Source organism: Calonectris borealis, chromosome 15 (genome assembly GCF_964195595.1).
Source record: "Calonectris borealis chromosome 15, bCalBor7.hap1.2, whole genome shotgun sequence".
Taxonomy (NCBI): Eukaryota; Metazoa; Chordata; class Aves; order Procellariiformes; family Procellariidae; genus Calonectris; species Calonectris borealis.
The window spans coordinates 10,379,373-10,395,738 of NC_134326.1; the positions used below are offsets into that span (position 1 = coordinate 10,379,373).

Here is a 16,366-nt window from a genome sequence, read left to right on the forward strand (position 1 = left end):
AGAACACAACGTGATATATTGAAAAGAACAAAACAGTTTAAGATCTAGAAAGAATTAGAGTGGTCAGAAATGCAGATATCTTAGTAATCAGGACCTAACGTTCACGTTGTCATTTCACTATGTTAATGATTGAACTCTGCAGTCTTGTAGCCAGACTCTGTCTTTCAAGTGCTCTTACTTCAAGGAGCACTGAAAGTCAGTGCATGCCAAGCATATTTTGCTGTCAGTGTGCAGGGGAATGTTTATGTCCTGAAAGCAGTACAGCATTTTCTCCCTTGCATACTTAATGCTCATAGGGTTTTAGCAAAAAAAGGTCTCCACAACTTTAGGCTAACCAAGCCTGGTTAGACAGTGGCACAAACACAAAATTGCTGATGGAATTAAGGCATGCGACAACACAGAGTTATAGCATAGCTATCCTTAGGTGAAGGAAGGCATTTCCCACCTGAAACTCCAAGTACCACACATTTCTTGATCCAAATGAAAAACTGTTCAGCACATGGCAGAGAAATGAAGAGATTTTGCAAGATCAGCTTCACTGTTAAAGATGAGGTGGGATGACAGCACTCAGCTCCAGCTGCTGAATGCTATATGCATTATATAATGCATAGTCTTAGGCTACTGACAAGATGGCAACAACCAACGTCCTCAGCTAGTCCTCATTTTGGGGGAGGAGGTGAAAGGGGGAGAAGGACCTTAATTTAAATAGCTAAAAATTTGTACCGTCTTCCAAAGATAGTAAGGACATAAGGACACAACAACTGTCCCCTTCAACGCCCCCCTCCCCAAGAGGTTGGCTGAGAACAATCTCTGTAGTTTATTTCCCTATATTTCCCCCTCAATACCTGTGATATTTTAAAATTAATAATAAACTTGCCATTTTTATTAAACATTAGGGACTATTCATTATTTTTGTCAAGAATGCAAAAGTACACAGAGTAGACAGAGACACATACAGTCTGAGGTACATTTTCAAGATCAGAAGAGCTGAAAATACTTGTCTGTGATGATAGCATTTCTTGACTTGGTAAATGATGCACATCAGATGAGGCCTGAGGAAGTAAGAGGGTGGATAAAAGAGAACTCTGTGGAAAGAAAGAAAGAAAAGAGAAACAGATAGACAAAGAAGGAATGAGAACCAATCCTCCAGCAAAATGTTACAAAGAAAAAATTCCAGGAAAAAAAAAGGCCGGCATTGAAAATTGCTAACTGCAAGTTTTTATTCTAATTTAGTCAGAGAACAGAGCATCTGATAAAGAGATGAAATGTGCACATCAGGCACAGAGACATTAGCATACACAAATGGGCCATGACCTCTCCAACTGTTGTTAGTGGTTTTTTGTGTGTGTGTTTGCAGACACCATGAGGGACAAATTCATCCTCAGTGTAATTGGATTAAAAAGTCAGTGGAATTATATCAGAAATGAGTATTACCCTGAGTATCTTTATATTGATGGGATTACATGGTATGAGAAGATTCCAGCTCAGAGTGGCTTCCCTCCCACCTCACATGAGAACTGCAGACCTCAGTACCAGCTGGGGGTTATTTGTTAGTGTTTTTTTGTTGGTGGTTTTTTTTTTTTTAAACTGAGAGCTTAACTGGATGGCATGGCTAAGCAGTATGCTACAGCTCTCAATACTTTTGTTTAGCCTTTTTAAGCAAGGGGGAAAGGCTTGAAAACCTTGGATATATTGTCATTTATGCCACACCCCTCCCCTTGGAACTGTTTCAAAACTGTACCACAAGAGAGGCAGAAAGAACCAAGTTAGTGTGGAATCCTAGGCTCCGTAGTGTCTCCTTTTTATGACTTTCAAAACATCAGATAGATAGTAGATAGCAAACTCAAAGGAAGATCCAATTACAAAACATACTAGTTAGGAATGGCATGTGGACAATAAGACAAGGACGTGAGACAAAAGTTATTCTTATTCAGGTAAACTCTGAAGTCAAGGTGACTTCAAGAGGCACTACCAGTTATAAGCACGCTTCTGAAATCTACCTAGAAAATCCCAATACAAATTTCTTCTATTTTGTTGACCTCACTGCAGTGCTTAGCTCTGATTTGTAGACAATCCATATATAATTGTTGCATGTAAGGCAATGTCTAGCTGGAAAACACATTTGCCTTCACCAGCCATTTTACTAAAATACATCCAATTGGTCATGTAAACCAATTAGCAAGAAAGCTGAATGTGTCAATAACTCTTAATTTAAGGAGAGAAATTAATTTGTAATTTATGGAATAACTAGATGCATCTGAAAGACTAATTATCTGGTTAATGTGTCTTTGTCAAGGATAACATTCAGCACTTACACGGCACTTTTCATCCTCAAGTTGTTTTTAAACATTCACTATAATTAAACCACATTACACTTCTGTGAATGAAAAGTTATTGTCCATATTTCACAGCCAGCAAAGCTGAGGCTACAAATAACTGACAAAGAGAAGGACACAGTGTCAGAGATGTGTTGGCAGCTGCTTGCTTCAGCTCGGGAAGTATAATGGTTCCAAATGATTAATAGTGAATTCTATTTCCTCTATTGTCCCATCTTCTTAAGCTCTGTCAGCACAAAAACCTAAATGAAAATAGACTATGTAGGATTCCCATTTCTGTAAGCAATTAAGGCTAGTATTTGACCATTCCTGTTATTCCTATTTGACATGAGATTTATCTCCAGGGACTACAGGTGAGGAAAAGCCACACCTCCACTGCTGTAAGTTCTCTTGATCTTGGGGTCAACAGAGCTTGTCTACAGATGTAGAACCTCAGAAACACTACTGTGTTTCCACAACCAAAGAACAAAAGAGTTGCTTTGATATACAAAAGGCAAAAGAGACTTTTGTAATTTGCTCAGAAGACTTGAGAAATTCTAAATTAATTACCATGCTAACTTACCTATACTTGAGTTTAGGCCTCCCAATTTATCCTAGCTCCAATGATAACATCACCAATGCATTACAGGCATGTCAGTAGCACATGTGCTTCAACCCACAACCTATGCCAAACAACTAATTCTTTAACAATATAGCCATTCATTTGAGATGGGTATTTTTGCATGGAGGCAGGCAGGGATCAGGATGCAAACAACACTGCAGTTATAATATTGGCTGGAGGATAAAATGCAACACACTTATATGTGATACAAATAGTCTTTCTGGTACTGCAGGAAAAACTGCATAGTTATTTGTATTACAGTGGCAGGTAAAGGTTACGACCAGGGTTGGGCCCAATTGTTTTGTGCTCCATACAAACATATAAAGAGACCTCCATGTACCTTGCAATCTGCATTTTTGAAAGTACTTTAATTGGAAGGAAAATTTAAAAATAAAACAAACAAAACAAAAGAAACCCTTGGGCAATTTACTGCCCAAATAAATGTTTTCCTCACCGTATCCCTGTTTGGTAGCTTGTGTCAAATCAGAGTGAGATGCATTTGTGGAGCAGCACTTGAGCTCAAGGGATAGGTGCCATACATTACTGGGGAAGAGAGCAATGCTGCTGCCTGCTTGTGTTGTTCACTTCCACGGAAAAGAAGAGCTAATAAAGTTTATGTAATTCATACACAAGTACATAGAAAATACTGCAGAAAAGACAAGACTCAGGAACAATTTTACAGATAAAATAAAGACTGGTGCATAAGTTTCTTCTCATTCAAATAATGGTAATATTAACTAGCTAGCATGCTCCTAGAAATAAAGGGACACGGGAACAAGTCAGAAAAAACAAACAAACAAAAAAAACTGGGAAATACTCAGAAGCCCCAACACGCTCTTTTACTTCAAATGCCAGTCCTGGCATTTTTTTTGTCCTTTCAACTTTTGAAACACTACACACATAAGTTATTTCTTATAAAGATGCTGCAGTAACCAGGAAATTTCTTGACTTGAATCAAGCAATAAAGAATTTCCAAAATAATTTCCAGAACAGGGTTTAGGAGGTCATACTGTTGGGAACAACTTTACAGTACGAAAGCTTGGATATCTATTTATACTGAACTCATTGCCGTGGTAAGTCAACTCATAGTAACAAGTATCTGATCCTAAAGAGCACACATGTATCTATAATTTTATCTTTTCTGCATTTAACATCTGATAAAATACTGTAATTCCACAGTCCTGAAAAGCAAATCATCTGTACATCCACAGAATAAGTTTCTTTACAGCACTAGTATGTTCCATCCCTGCCAGAGGATTTATTGATCTCTGGACCTGTCCATATGTTGAGATGGATGCAGCTGCATGTTTGTCCTGCTTTCCTGAACTGGGCAACGGTTGGGCATAAACCAATGTCAATCCACAACCTTTCAGACATGTTAATATACAATTGCCTTTGCAGGAAAAGAGCTGTCCCCCAGCAAGGCCCTTAATTAACATAGCTTCATAGGCTAAGCTAATGTGACACCATCTGAGCATGTCTATATAGACATGCTCTGCCAACAGTCACCTACTGACTGGTTTTGTGTCCTGAAGAGGAGGCATCTTTTCAGATGCAGACGGTTATCTGAAACGAAATAGATGGTGATCTTCAACTCACTTTCTGTAATCATGCAATGTTCATGATCTTGGTATATGACAAACAATTCTAGGTTGAATTCAGATCCATCATGAGATGCACACTCCCATGTAAAATTTTCCTGCACTGATGTTACTGCAGCACTGATCGTTTGCTTTGATCTTAGCTCTTAACTGAAGGCTAGTGGACAAGTCTGTGGCAGACTGAATCAAATATTAATTTAAGACAATCATCCTACTCTTCCCTCCTTCTTTCTCTCTCTTTTAAAGAGTGTAGATTATGTAAGTCAGTGTTCTGTAAAGCACTTTAAGAGCCACTGATTGTAACAAGCAATTTAAGTGCCAGCTCAACACAATATTTAAAGGAGGAAAGATAATTACTAACAGCACTAAAAATTAAAAAGAATTGTACAAAAGGGACAGTGTGAATAAACAGCTCAAGAATTAAGCAAAAGAACTAAATATACTTGAGAGACCTTGGTCAAATTATTTTCATTTAGAAAAAGATTATCTTGTTCAATGATTTTCCTGTATATTATTCATAGATAGCGAAGAGAAATATTTATGACAAAAGGAACAATACAGAACAAAAGCCTAGATGAAATAAGAGCTATTAATGAGGAAGAGGTACAACTGCAGAAATAAAAGGATTCCATTTAATTGTCAGAAACTAACTGGGTCTTTGATGCTCAGCAGACATGAACCAAAGCCATCAATTTAAGAAGCTACTCTCACTTAGGCCTGCTGAGCAGCTGCCTCCAGCAGTTACAGGAACATGGTGGTGTTTACACCACTGTCAATGATGTCATGTGACTATGGAGGAAAAACAGTTCTAAATTTTCAAAATTACCATTTGCTTTGGACATTCAGGATTTTCACCAACTGATTTAAAGTCTGTTTTCAAAGGCCCTAAATGCCTATAAAGATATTCTAGAAAATGGGCTTAATTCCTACCCTGAAGGAAGGAGATGTTTGTCCGTCACACTTTGGAATATATTTTGTATTTTGATACCAGTGTTTTAACAGAGGGACATCAAAATGTTTCTTATCTGCTGTGTACCCAATGCACTAACATTTATGAAGGGGAAATAATTAGAGAATTTATTCATTTGCTTTTTCGTATAACAAAAAAACCCAACACTCATCTTGAAAGGAAGGTGTATCCTGTTTCACTCGGCAAACAACCACATTGCATATAATTTAAAGGTAAATGTTCATGTATTTTACACTAACTACATAATACTATACACAGCAATGCATGTGTTCAACACCAAAAATAATTTTGGGGAAAGGTTTAGGAATGGCACAGGAAATCCTGTGAAACTTTTCAACAGTACTTTCACTTCAACAGTACTTACTTCACTTGTCCCTTCCAAACAAAAATATTTAAAAACGGTTATGATGAAACACAAACAACTTCCAGCAGCTTAACAGATTGCAACCAGCCAGCTGTACCACTGCATGAGACATTGGATCTCAGTCCTTCTCTGTCATGAAATGAATAATAATAGCTTACATAGCAGTAAAATACACCCCCTTGTGAGGGCCTGTAGAAGGACTTTCTCTTGTAGAAGAGAAACAATGTTTAAAGTAACCATGTTATACCTCACCCTTGGAGTGGATTCACACAGGCTGCTACAGTAACTTGGGTTACACTGGGCAATGTGTTAAAGCAGTGTTACTTAATTATATACCCATATAATTTACAAGTTAGTTTACATTCCCAGATGAATTAAGTAAAAGAAAGAAATAGAAATCAAAAGGGGCAAGTAAAACACTCAATCTTCTTTTCTACTTGCTTATCAAGGTGGGTTTTTTCCCCACCTTAGTTCAGTCATAAGACAAAAGAAAACTTCCTCAATACTCAGTCTTACATCATCAGCCAGGAAAGAAAAACAAAGTGACAGTTATGTCCTTCTGAAAACATTTTCTTTCCACTTCCATATGAGTAATTTCCCTCCCTGACATGTATGCAACTATAAGTAATTGACTGATTGACTATTTTCTTACAAAATCAAACATAATCCAACTTGTAAGTAACGGTTCTGGCTACTCTGTCCAAATAGGACACTTTTTGTCCCTATCTTTCCCCTGTATTATTTCATTGAACAGAAATTTGACTATAGATGTACTCCACTTCAGATTGCAAAGGGACAGTGAACCTCCTAGATATTTCTTTACCTGGAGCAGCATAGACTTCTTCAGCAACAATGAAAAGAATTATTTAACATCTAATTGACATTCTGCAAACAACTAATATTAAACCAAAATACTCAGTGAAGAATCCTAAACAACAGATATTATGTCAGATATTTTAAAACAAGAGTAATATAATAATGTGCAGAATCCACTGTTAAATAATAAGATTTAGCACTTGTAATTGGAAGTCTAATGTTTCAGCTGAATACCAACTATTATTTGATTATTGCTTTTTCCAGGTACCCTGACATTCAATACAATTTCTTCTCCCAAAACACAGGTGACTATCACTAAATAGTAAATATGGTTTTCGGCGGTGCTGTCCAAATACTTCCAGCTCCCATGTTCTGGTGCAAAGAAACACAGTTGCTGTGCTCATCCCATAAGAAAATCAAGCTGGATGTGATCTGATAGACACAACCAAACCTACAAACTGTTAAACTATTGACGAGCTAATAGGAATTTGAAGGATTTGGTTTACTTGGAAATTTCCACAAAATATTTGTATACTATGTTTTCTTGCTGTTCTCTTATTTATATAAGACTTAAAAATACTCATCTTTCACAGTTCTAACATTTTTAATTCATATTAAACATACTCCTGCCACACAGAATCATAGAATGGTTTGGGTTGGAAGGGACCTTAAAGACCATCTAGTTCCAACCCCCCTGCCATGGGCAGGGACACCTTCCACTAGGCCAGGTTGCTCAAAGCCCCATCCAACCTGACCTTGAACACTGCCAGGGAGGGGGCATCCACAGCTTCTCCAGCAACCTGTTCCAGTGCCTCACCACCCTGATAAGAATTTCTTCCTTATATCTAATCTAAGTCTACCCTCTTTCAGCTTAAAGCCTTTACCCGTCATCCTATCACTACATGCCCTTGTAAAAAGTGCCTCTCCAACTTTCTTGTAGGCCCCCTTCAGGTACTGGAAACCTGCTATAAGGTCTCCCTGACATATTTGACTAATACTTATTGCCTTGTTTATTTGTCACAAACATTCCAAGGAGCTTTGCCACAAACAGCATTCTTAAATAACTAAAGGAGACTGAACAGAAATTAGTGGATCAAGATGATGTATTCATAGATAAAATAATTGTATTTGTACCTTAATTTAAAAATAAAAAACCAAGAAAAGATAGTAGTTGCATGGGTAAGAACAGACGAGTCAGGCAATGCCAAAAGTAAGTTTGCACACGCATCTTTTGTCCCTTAATATGTATTTGTTTAGATAGCATTTAAGTACCTGGTTGCATCAGTACCATATCACTCATTTTTTATACCTTTAGCCATACAAATTTCTCCATTTCCAGGGAGATATTCTGAGAAACTGACTTACGTACAAAATATTCATAAGATATATTGCATTACTTGAAATACAATTTGTGATCATTTAATCACACTGCAATTTTATTTTGCCAACTGGAATGATTGAGACTTAGAGCTACAGAGTGTTTGGCTTTTGATAAATTAACCATGCTTTCATTTCAATTTATTCCCTTCATATTTTTCAGACAGAAATCTAGAAATCTCTCGCATGGGTGTCCCAAAGTAATGAGAGAGAACTGGAGCTTGGAATGTAAATTCTTACACAATCTTAGTTATAAATAGCCCCTTTCATCCTAAAGAATACCTAAATGTCCATGCATAACACACAGAATTCATTAAATCAGACATTCTTGACTGGAACTCGGGAGCTAAGGAAGGAGGACATAGATCCCAAGAAGCTGGTTGATATGGCTTGAGGTATAAGCAACATCAAATCTTGCAGAACCTGCCATTTTTACAAATGAATCTCTGGTGATTCAGAAGTATCCTAGTGAGTCTAAAAACCATCATTATTGTGGTTTGATGCAGTACCTGTCACAAGATAAAAGAGGACATGATGGCAGGGAATTAAGGCCAAAAAGAAGCTTCTAAACCTGTCTCAGATGGGAAAGTCGCTAAAACCCAACCCTGTTCCAAAGCAGAACTTAACACATTTCAACTGCAACTTAATACCTAGGGTTACTGCATTCAATTTAACTGGAGAAAAAAAAAAAAAAAGAAAAAAAACCCAACACATAAACCACACCACACCATCAGAGAAAAGAAAATATCCAAGTCATCAAAACTAATATCCTAACTCTTAGGAAAAGTACCAGCAGAGCTTCAGTTGCTTGTTTCAAGTCAAAGACAGTACCTCCAGGAACACTCCAAGGGCTACTTCCCAATCCTTATTCTAGCACATTTTCCTTGAAGGAATTATTTTCTTCATTTTTGCACAATTACTTTAAAAATACAGAGAGACAAAAGTGAATTTAGTCCTAGAGCAGATCTTCAAAGAGAGCCATTCAAAGGATAAAACCTCAAGCTAAGGCTACATAACATACCGGTATTAGCAATGAGTGGCCCTTACAACAAATCCTAGAATTGTTTGTTCTGCTGTGCAAAGTAGAAGAAATAACTCAGTTAGCAATTAGAACTGGCACAACTGCAGGGCTCTCCACACTGACAGCCGTGGCAACAATAAGCATCAAAGGCATTTCTACTGGTGCTAGGGCAGCTTGAAGAGATTATGCCACAGCAGCAAGAGTATCTGCGAACGACAGTCACAGTTAAAAACTGCACTATGAAAATTACAAGTTGCATGGCAAGGCCTCACTTTGGAAAGCCTTATTCGATCAGAACAGAGTATCCATAAAGGGAATTGTTCTGTAATAGTTTCTGTGAGCAAACTCTTCTGCTACATGAGCCATTACTCGGTGTAGGATGCTGATTTAGCACTGATTCAGGGAAAGACTGTTACTGACTCAATTAGTAAGTCACTTGAGTATTCTGTAGGGATCTCCTGCTCAAATTCAGGTAAGGCCCAGTCCTGCTTGCCATGTTAGGACCATATTTCAATGAGTAACTGACACATACTGTGTCGTAAACTTCACTGCAAAACATAAAAATAAGGAATGAAAAAACTTAGAAAGTTTTCTCTTCAATCTACAATTGAAGGGGTAAAGATTTAGAGAATACACAACAGGTATCTACTAACTAATTACTGGTAGAATGTCAAAGGAGGTGGTATCATCACCGATTATTAAGGAGGAAAGGAGCTGGAATCTAACAACCACAGGGGAGATCTTTAGAAGATTGACAGTGTAAATTCTTAAATTAACATGGGAGACAAAACTAAACCACCTCTCTGCTAAATTAAGCTTTCAGCAACCCTATGGATTCTGGAAGCCATTACTGTGTTTTAGAGCAGTAAGTTCTTACTTATCTTACCTGAAGATAAAGGAATCTGAAGAACTACAGCAGAATTTCACAACTAAATGTCTACATAAGACAGAACTAAATGTCTGGCAAGACACAGTTGCTTTTCCATCCCCTATCAAACCTAGGGAGCTTGATTAGAAATATTTAGATACTTTGAGAACATGCATTACTTTCCTATAAATTCATCATCTTGAAACTGAAATATAAGGTTTTACTTGCAAAAATCCACAATTGTGAATGAAAGTGTGATCAAGGTGCAAAAGCAGCAGCCAGATATGGTAGAAAGGAGCATATACAAATATTCATGACAAGTCAGAAAAATTAAAATGTGTACATTACAGTTAAGTCACAAAATTAGAAATAACTGATCATATCCAAATATAGAAAGACTTGCTTTCCCACAGGAAAGACTACTTGAAGCAAATGGTTCCCTTTACATTAAATTTTTTATACAACCTTATATTTATGCTAAAACACCGTGAGACTCTGGCTAAAAGATCACCTAAAACTTGACTAATAATATATTCTATTCTGTTCACTACAAACCATAGGCAGGGAGACCTTTAAACAGGCAAAAAGAAAAAAATTCAACATCTGAAGGAAACCAGTTTTCAGTTTCCCTAGATCTTAAATTCAGTAACACAGTCCCCAAATGTGCTGCTCTTGGCACTAACAGAGTCATCCAAAGAGAATACACTAGCTACAGTTCTGCTTTTTGCAAAACATGGAAAATGCAAAACACATTCTTTTAGAACAGGAAAATTAAACTTTCCGAAAACCATCAAGGAAAATTAATCAAAAATTGTTGAGGAAGAACATTTCTATAAGTAATATTCAAGTCTGTTTAAAGAATGTATGTAAGTAATTTGATTCCTGAATAGTGTCAGAAATTGCATTATGTTCCATGTAAGCCTTGAAAACATAAATATTGTTCTAGCTACAAAATTATTCAGACAGCCTAAGGCCTTTATGCTTTCAAAAAGACTTAGTCTTAGCACTCAAAATTAAGACAAAATAAAGCTAGATGCCTCAACAGATTGGTCACTTACTGCCCAAACAAACACTTGTTAACATTTGTAGAACCTTCCTTACCTCTTGAGAATATGGCAGTACAGGTGACAATCACAATTTCAATGTTTAAACTGTGAAACTAGAGTACCCGTACAGTCAAAAGGACAGAGGGTCTTCTGAAATCGCTTCAGAGCTAGCTTAGCATCCCTTTCTGAACCACTGTCCTGAGAATGATCCCGTTCTTTACTAACAGAGCTCCTAAAATGGCCATTTAATCTAGGCACTTAAATTAGGTCATGTAAATACCTTCCTCTATACCTAAATCACTATTGAAAATTAACTTTCTTAGTCATTTAGGCCCACGTTAACCAATTAGCATCTTCCAGACTGAATCCACCTGGTCTATCAGAGCAGAGGAATGGAAGAAGTACTTCCCTGCCTGCCATGCTTGATGAAGAGGTAGTCAGATGGGCTGCCAGCCCATCATGAGGTTGTAGCTCCAGCAAGAAGGAACTGGAGTATTTCATACCTGACTCAGACACAAGGCAGCTCGTGTGCTGAAGAGTGGTGTCCTAGCCCAACAGCCTTTTGAAGGTACACTGATACATCTCTGGCCCACAGCACTATGAAGGCTGAACTGTCCTGGCAATACTTTTGAAAAGGATACCCTGCAAACTCTGGTCTTTGATGTCTTGGTCACATTTTAGAGTAATTTTGATTTACTGAGTCTCCAAGACTCAATAAAATTGATTGATCTAGCTGGGCACTACGAAATTGTATCATATAAGTGAATGAATTCATTCCACACCCACAAATTTTAATACTGATAAGTAACTCCGGAAGCGGACTAGCGTATATGTGTGGGAAAAGGACTGGCACTTGATCTACTAAGAATTAGTTAGAATCGATAAGTTAATCATTTAATAACAATGATGACTATTTGAGAGACACTATAGATCTAGCTTTTCGTGCATGATGAATTTATTTTTTTTATTTATACTAAAATAATGAAAGACCTTTTATTAAGACAGTTATAATGTCTTTTGCATGCAGTATGCATGCAAAACTAGATATATGGTTTTAGGTGCCAAAATATGAAACAATAATAGTATTAGCAATTTTGCATCTTCAAAGTTGTTTTATTTTATCTGAATAGAAAAAATATGTGGAGATACAATGTGGATACCACCAGTACCTACAGATGCACGAAGTTCAGAAGATAGCAGAAATCAGTCAGATTACAAGATAAATAGAAACAGGAAATAGTTTCAGACTCACATTTCTTTAAAATTGTAAAATAAGTGTGACACCTGTCAGCAGTGAGCTAATGTCAGTGCTTTGCCCCAAGGGCTCACTTATAGCTGCAATTTTTTTTTTAAGCAACCCCAACTATGGTAATTGATTTAAATCAATTCTCCATATGGACCTTAGGTAAAGTCCCAGTCCTTGACTTCATCTTTTGTTCACAAGAAATTCAGCATATAATTAACTTTTCAAATTGCCGGGTAGACTTCTGGGGCATGTGTGCATGCAGTGAGATTTTACAAATCCTTTAATGATCATTCATAAACCGAACAAAATGAGCTCTACATTCATATGGCTACAAAAATCAGTTACCAAACATTACAGTAATGACTGATTATTTTCTCCTCCCATACCAATTTTTTGTAATAAATCAATAATGAAGTTTCAAAACAGCTTAAATGTAATTAACAATTATTTTAAGAGCATTACTTTCCTAAGAAAGTTATAGAAGCAGTAAGTCTGCAGCATACAATCAAGACCCAATCTTTACTTTGTTTGCTTATATACCTCTGCATTGCTTACATACCTTGGCTTTCATTGGTTACACTTTTTCTTTTTAAATAGGAAAGCCTTGAAAATTTCACAACAATAGCAGATCATGCCTTGCAAACACTAAATAATGTTAAAATGGATTTATTAACACAGCATAAAACTGTGGTCCCTGAACCCTGACCTGTGGAGGTTTTTGCGAGACCCTCAGACATCCTCAGGGTCACAGGAAATTGTTGTCACTATAGCAGTCAGAGGAAGCTATTACCACTATGATTCAGACTGACGCAGGGACAAAAGTATGATGTTTCCTGTAGTACACTATTTCTCTACATTTTTGCTGAAGAGCCAGCAAAAACTAGAGCTATTGGATGTATATAAACCACAATCCCTTTAATGCGTGGAGTCACAAAGTCTCAGCAAGGTTTTTAGGACTTCAAATTGTAAGCCTCTAATCTAAAATTCTTACGCCCCAATCTAGATACTAGGAAAAATATCTGCTATCCTACCAAGACACTATAAACACTCCCTATAAATCCACACACTTGTTTAGAGCTTTCATATGCCTACACCAAGACAGATCAGTTGCAGCATGAACAGGCATAGTGAACTTACACATATCCAGCTAGCTTGGATACCAATAACACCACAAATTCCAGCTACTAGGCAATTACCAGGGTGCAGCCCATTCTGGAGACTGCTATCACAGTTCCACTGTTATTGGTAGCTCAATTAGCTTAAAGGAAGCCAAGTATTCATAGATATACTGCAATCAAGCACTTTGGCTTTGCTGCAACCCTGATTATACTCTATTTATGTATATTGTTCCATTACAACCGTGCATTTTGTGTTGGATCTTTCATGGTAGTGCACTTTTACAGAACTTGATGCCCAGAGAATGACGTTGCCACTATACATCATCTTAAACTCTATACACCCTAACCAACGCACTTATTAATTGAAACACACATACATGCTGTGACCATTCACAGACTTCAAGATTTTCTATTCATAGTTAGGTCAGTGCAATAAGACGTTTTGGTCATGACAGAACAAATCAGTATCACTAATACTGAGCAGCACAGGCCTTTAAACAGTCAAGTCTGCCAGACCTGATCCTTACCGCATCCCAGCTTACACACACAGACACAATTCTTTCACCCATGTATACAGATACAATCGTATCTACTTCTTATAGGCATCATGCAACCACATCACATCCATTCACTCACTTAACCCAAACTTACAACAACTTCTTCAGCTACCCAGCCTGCCAATATGCTGTTAACACATCTGCACAGAGCTTTGCATTTTTCCTGCCTTCAAATTCATAATTTTATTCCCTCCAATTGTATCAGTTCCTCTCTCGAATTCATAGTTTCTTCTTTCTACTTGCTGGGCGCACGGAGACTCGTTTTAATCTACACAAAGTGTGTTAGTGCAATTTGTTTCATTAACTTCATTTATTTTATTTTGGCAGTTTCTAAAGTTTCCAGGATAGAAACAAGGCCCCAACTATGCCAATCACTATGCAAAACAGCCACAGAAAGACAAACCCTATCGTGAAGAGATTACAGGCTAGATTTAAAATAAACAGAAATTAAATGGTGATCAAAGGAATTTGGGATGGAAAAAAAATATATAGCGGGTGCTTTTTTGTTAAACTTACAAATTTCATCCTGCATCTACATGCCTACTGTTAGTATACTTTCATTTAAGGGTTACCTATGGTATCATATTTCTGTGGGCCATTATAGTGGTATATAAATGTCCTTTTTTACCTCTTCTTAAAAGCACTTATAGCACCTTTCAACATGCAAATGATACTGCAAAAGAGCTGTTACATTCTATTTTAAGACCCTCTAGTAGTTTAAACTGCTTGGGTCAAGGACATAATCTCCTCTGTTATTGCAATGAAACAATTCAGTGTTAACAAGCCATACCAGATTTGTTTCCTATGCTTAGCATAAGGATTGCTGGGAACTCCAGTAGATGTAAAAGATGACAGTTAGCATTTTAATGGTAACTGTCTGCCATAAGCAACACCTGCTGAAAAGCAAGGTGGATTTCAGTAAGCATTAACCTCGCTGAAGTTTTGCAAGAGGAAATCTTCCATTTTACACCCATCCTCTACATAAGTCTGAGCTTAACATAACAAAAAGCCTGCTGGGCTGATCTATTGGATCTTAATGTCCCATCAGCTCAAGGGCTGAGTAGTCTCTTTGTATTAGTTGGTAATTTCTTGTAGGCTCAGAATTTACTGCTATCCTTCTATGTCACGGCACAACAGCACCAGAGAAATGAACTGTGGCTAACTAAACTGACCGGCTAGCACAATTAAAATCACCACCTGTACAAAGTATCTACACACGCCATGCTGTTTTATAGTGAGGATCATGACGGTTCTGGCCTCCCCTGGCAACTTTGCTTTTGCAAACTTCTGAGTGCAAGTGTTAGTAAGCTTTTGAAATATAGTACTATGTCTCCTGAGTAAAAAATAAAAAATAATTTAAAAAAGAACAGAATAGAATATATGACAATACATATCCCTGTACCCTGCCAGCCGTTCTAGCTAATGTGATGCCTTTTCCTCACAACATTAGTGTTCGGATGAACAAATAGATTACTATTAGTGTAAGACAGTAATAAGGAAAACAGCATTTGAACAGATGATCATACCTCTAACGTGCAGAACAGTCCTGTGCATGCAGAGTATGGTTTGGTCTACTGTTGAAATACAATTGGAGTGCCTCCAAGCACAGTGAAATTCTTTGCGTAGGAGAGCAATGTAAAAACAGTTCTGGTGTTACGTATGAGCTATCTTCACTAATATGTTTCTTTAATCTGTCCTAGGACTCATCTGAATAAGGTAAAAAGTTTCTGGGAAACAAATCTTCATTTTCTATATGACAAATGTTGTCACAATTACACAGAGCAAAAATAATGAGAGGAAAGAACAGCAGAGTCCTCCTTCCACTCCTACGACCATTTCTTTTATACCAGGCTTCTTCAAGATGAGAACAACTCTTTACGAACCATTTGCAACTTCTGTGAACCTTCCAGAGCCACTATTGCATTCTCCCTAGCAGAACATACAGAAAAACCTGAAATCTCAGATCTGAATTAAAACTGAAATCCTTGCACAGGGATAGCTTTGAAATGAAGGTAACTCAGTAGCAACACAAATCTTCCCATTATTCTCCAGAATTCTGGCAAAGAACACATTCAGCCTTAGGGGCGCCTAGGCAGCTGCCATCTTTAAAAGCATTATGGCCTCAGGATATGGAATACAGATCTTTTACAAATATGGTCTAACAAAATTGTTTCAAAATGATTTAGGAAGTAATATTAACGGTAGATAGTTTTGGAAAAGCTTACCAAATCTGATTTCTTTTAAGCCACAGATCATACGCTGAATCCATCTGCTGTTTCTCTGTGGTGCAGACTGACAAAGCTGCAAGCATGGCTGGAACAAAATTAATTTGTAATTCAGTATCTACTACTCCTTCCCCCAATGAACACATCCTATTCTACCCACCCACACTACCAAACCATTGATTTAACAGATATGGTGGTAAAACACACAAAAATTTTTTAA

At 37.3% G+C, this 16,366-nt stretch overlaps 1 protein-coding gene across 4 annotated transcripts in view; it reads right to left on the reverse strand.

Moving 5' to 3' along the window:
- FABP6 (fatty acid binding protein 6) overlaps window positions 1-16,366 on the reverse strand; it is a 47,537-nt gene that overhangs the window by 28,885 nt on the left and 2,286 nt on the right. For 3 of the 4 annotated variants that reach the window (XM_075164161.1, XM_075164162.1, XM_075164164.1), the window contains exon 2: window positions 16,147-16,234. In XM_075164161.1, coding sequence (XP_075020262.1) covers window positions 16,147-16,234 — 88 coding nt within the window. Of the gene's footprint in view, window positions 1-16,146; window positions 16,236-16,366 lie in introns of those variants that run through there. The other variant, XM_075164163.1, reaches the window with a different exon arrangement.